The sequence below is a fragment of the Aplysia californica genome, unplaced genomic scaffold (assembly GCF_000002075.1).
Source record: "Aplysia californica isolate F4 #8 unplaced genomic scaffold, AplCal3.0 scaffold00659, whole genome shotgun sequence".
In the NCBI taxonomy this organism is placed as follows: Eukaryota; Metazoa; Mollusca; class Gastropoda; order Aplysiida; family Aplysiidae; genus Aplysia; species Aplysia californica.
The window spans coordinates 121238-123737 of NW_004797929.1; the positions used below are offsets into that span (position 1 = coordinate 121238).

A 2500-nucleotide genomic window follows, 5' to 3' on the forward strand; every position below is an offset into this window, starting at 1 on the left:
TTCAGTTGTATTGTTTGCAAGTTGGTAAAAGTCTGAGTTACTACTGGTGGTAGTTGGAGAGGAGAAAGTTGTATCAAAGCAGAAGAGGCCTGCTGACAGTATAGATTGTGAGAAAGGCTAGTTAGAGCCTCAGTTCAGTTGTGTGTGAAGTGTGAGATTCCAATCCAACGCATCGGGGCCCCAAAGCTGCGGAAGGAATCACAACACAGGGCAGAGGAACAGGTTTGTCTAATTCCTGTTATAGTAGCATGTGACAGAAGGTTAGTAGTGTAAAATCTTTGTTTTATGTTCCAAGTAACAACAGTCTTTTTAAAAACTCATATATATGTGCATTTTACTGGTATACGTTGTAAAAGGGCACACACAGCTTATGTAAGTTGCAGTTTCAAGGACACTCAAGCGTTGGAAGTTACCAAAGTTGATGGCCACATTCTGGCTAATCTTACCTCTGACAACACGCGATCCCCCGTGTCCTTCAATCGCAAATATTTTGACCTCTTTCCAAGATATACGGATATTTTTTTTCTTCAAAAGCACGAAAACGTACAAGCTTCAAGACGACACCAATAACCCCCAAAACGGACAAACGCCTGATTAGAATCACTGCTTCGTGGTGCAAATTGTTTCCAGACCCAAAGTGGTGGAGCAGGCCTCACAATATTGATCAAGACAGAAAAACGCGGAAATGGGAAATTGTGACTATTGTTTTTCCAGCTCCTCCGTGTGGTCTTTATGCGCCGTTACACTACCTCAGAATTAGAAAGTTCTATCTGATATTTTTGGCCTTTTTGAGTTACTAAGATCATGAGGTCAGAAGCCAAATGTTCCATCTACTCTATCAAAATCGTAAAAAATGTTCGGAGTCTTTATCAAGATATTCAAAGAATTACATTAAAAAAGCTTGATTTACTGCGAAACTCAAACATTAGACGCCAAATGTATCCAAACTAGGTATTGGGCTGATAGATCTGTGTAATTCTGAAGTAGCGATTTATCTCTGCTCTTTTCTCTCCCTTTGTTATAAATTCAATTTATTGCGCTTAGTCTTGGAGAAAACCTCATTGAGTCACCGAGCGCTTTCAACCCACACATAGAACAAACACGTTTCATTGTAAAATTACCTTGACAGTTTTGTCCGTTTCTCGACCCAAGTTAAGTGATGTCGAAAACCTGTTATTTTACTTCGCGTATCGTACCAACCTCATAGAAATTGGATGTTTCATCCTGACAAAGACAGATGAAAAGACTCAGTAGTATAGAGTCCTACTTGTTGAAATTGCCGGCGCGTTTTGTGTGGGAGGGTACAGAGAAGTTATCCTACACACTACAGGCGCCCATAGCAACAATGTAGAGCTATCTGCCACTTTAGAACAGCAGTAACAACAACAGCAACAACGACAGCAACAACTACAGCAAAAACGACAACAACAACATCATCAACAACAACAATAACAAAAACAACAAGACAACAGCAACAGCAACATCTACAACAACAATATAACAACAACAAGAAGAACAACAAGAAGAACAACAACAACTACAAAAACAATAAAAACAATGATTGCAACAACAGCAACAACAACAACAACAACAACAACAACAACGGCAACGGCAACAACAACAACAACAGCAACAACAACAAAAACAATGAAAACAACAACAACAACAACAAAACCCAACAAAACTGTTCCTGTTTCAACACATCTTATTTTCACCCGTTTACAGTTGTCTTCTTTATTTTCACAGATGGCCCCAGGTTCGAGCCCCGTGAGTTCCTCCTCCTGACTACCTTCTGATAAGTTCCATTTTCATAGTATATTCTCACTTGCTGATTCATATCCTCTCTCTTGGTCACTAGTTTAAGATATTATGCCACAAAATAAGCATGTTCACCTGTTTGCTTGCACTCTGAGGTGGAAAAAACTCTAATTGTCAGTATTCAAGTTTTGGTATTAAGATAAAATGAAAAAGACAAATTATTACATTACAAAGAAAGTAACTCCAGTGTATATTTGATTTTTGTTCAGGGCAAGTCATTATCCTTGAATATGATTATTTACAAAACAAAATACATGAATAAGAATATATTCAAAGACATAATTAATAAACTATGAAATAAACTGGAAAAACCAAACGTTAGATAAACTATTATATTCATATTATTGTGTCTACGTAATTGCTTAAGCCTTTAAATATCGTGACCATATATAATGAAGGGCTTAACGAATCAAAAGATTAATAAATCAGTATAATATCTAAAGGCAGTATTTGTGTTCATTATTTACTTATATTTTCAGATTCCTACAGGCTTAAGAAAATGTAGCAATTAAAGAAAGATTCACCCTTTCTTAACATACTGCCGTTCACTGTTACACTTACCATTGCCGATAAGTAAACTCTGCTTTGAGAATGGGTTAGGTAATTGGAGGTTGTTGTTCTTTTCTCAGTGGTCATGCGCAAACAAAAGCTGGCTGCTGATGGTTCACTGAGGATTTTGAAT

The 2500-nt window shown here is 37.2% G+C and overlaps 1 protein-coding gene across 1 annotated transcript in view; it reads left to right on the forward strand.

The window, feature by feature from the left end:
- Positions 1–2500, forward strand: part of LOC118478549 — a gene marked incomplete at its 3' end in the record, with an annotated part of 30250 nt that overhangs the window by 7911 nt on the left and 19839 nt on the right. Inside the window, 2 exon segments of the mRNA XM_035972350.1 lie at positions 1747–1767; positions 2448–2500. The exon segment at positions 2448–2500 is cut by the window's right edge and continues 75 nt beyond it. Coding sequence (XP_035828243.1) covers positions 1747–1767; positions 2448–2500 — 74 coding nt within the window.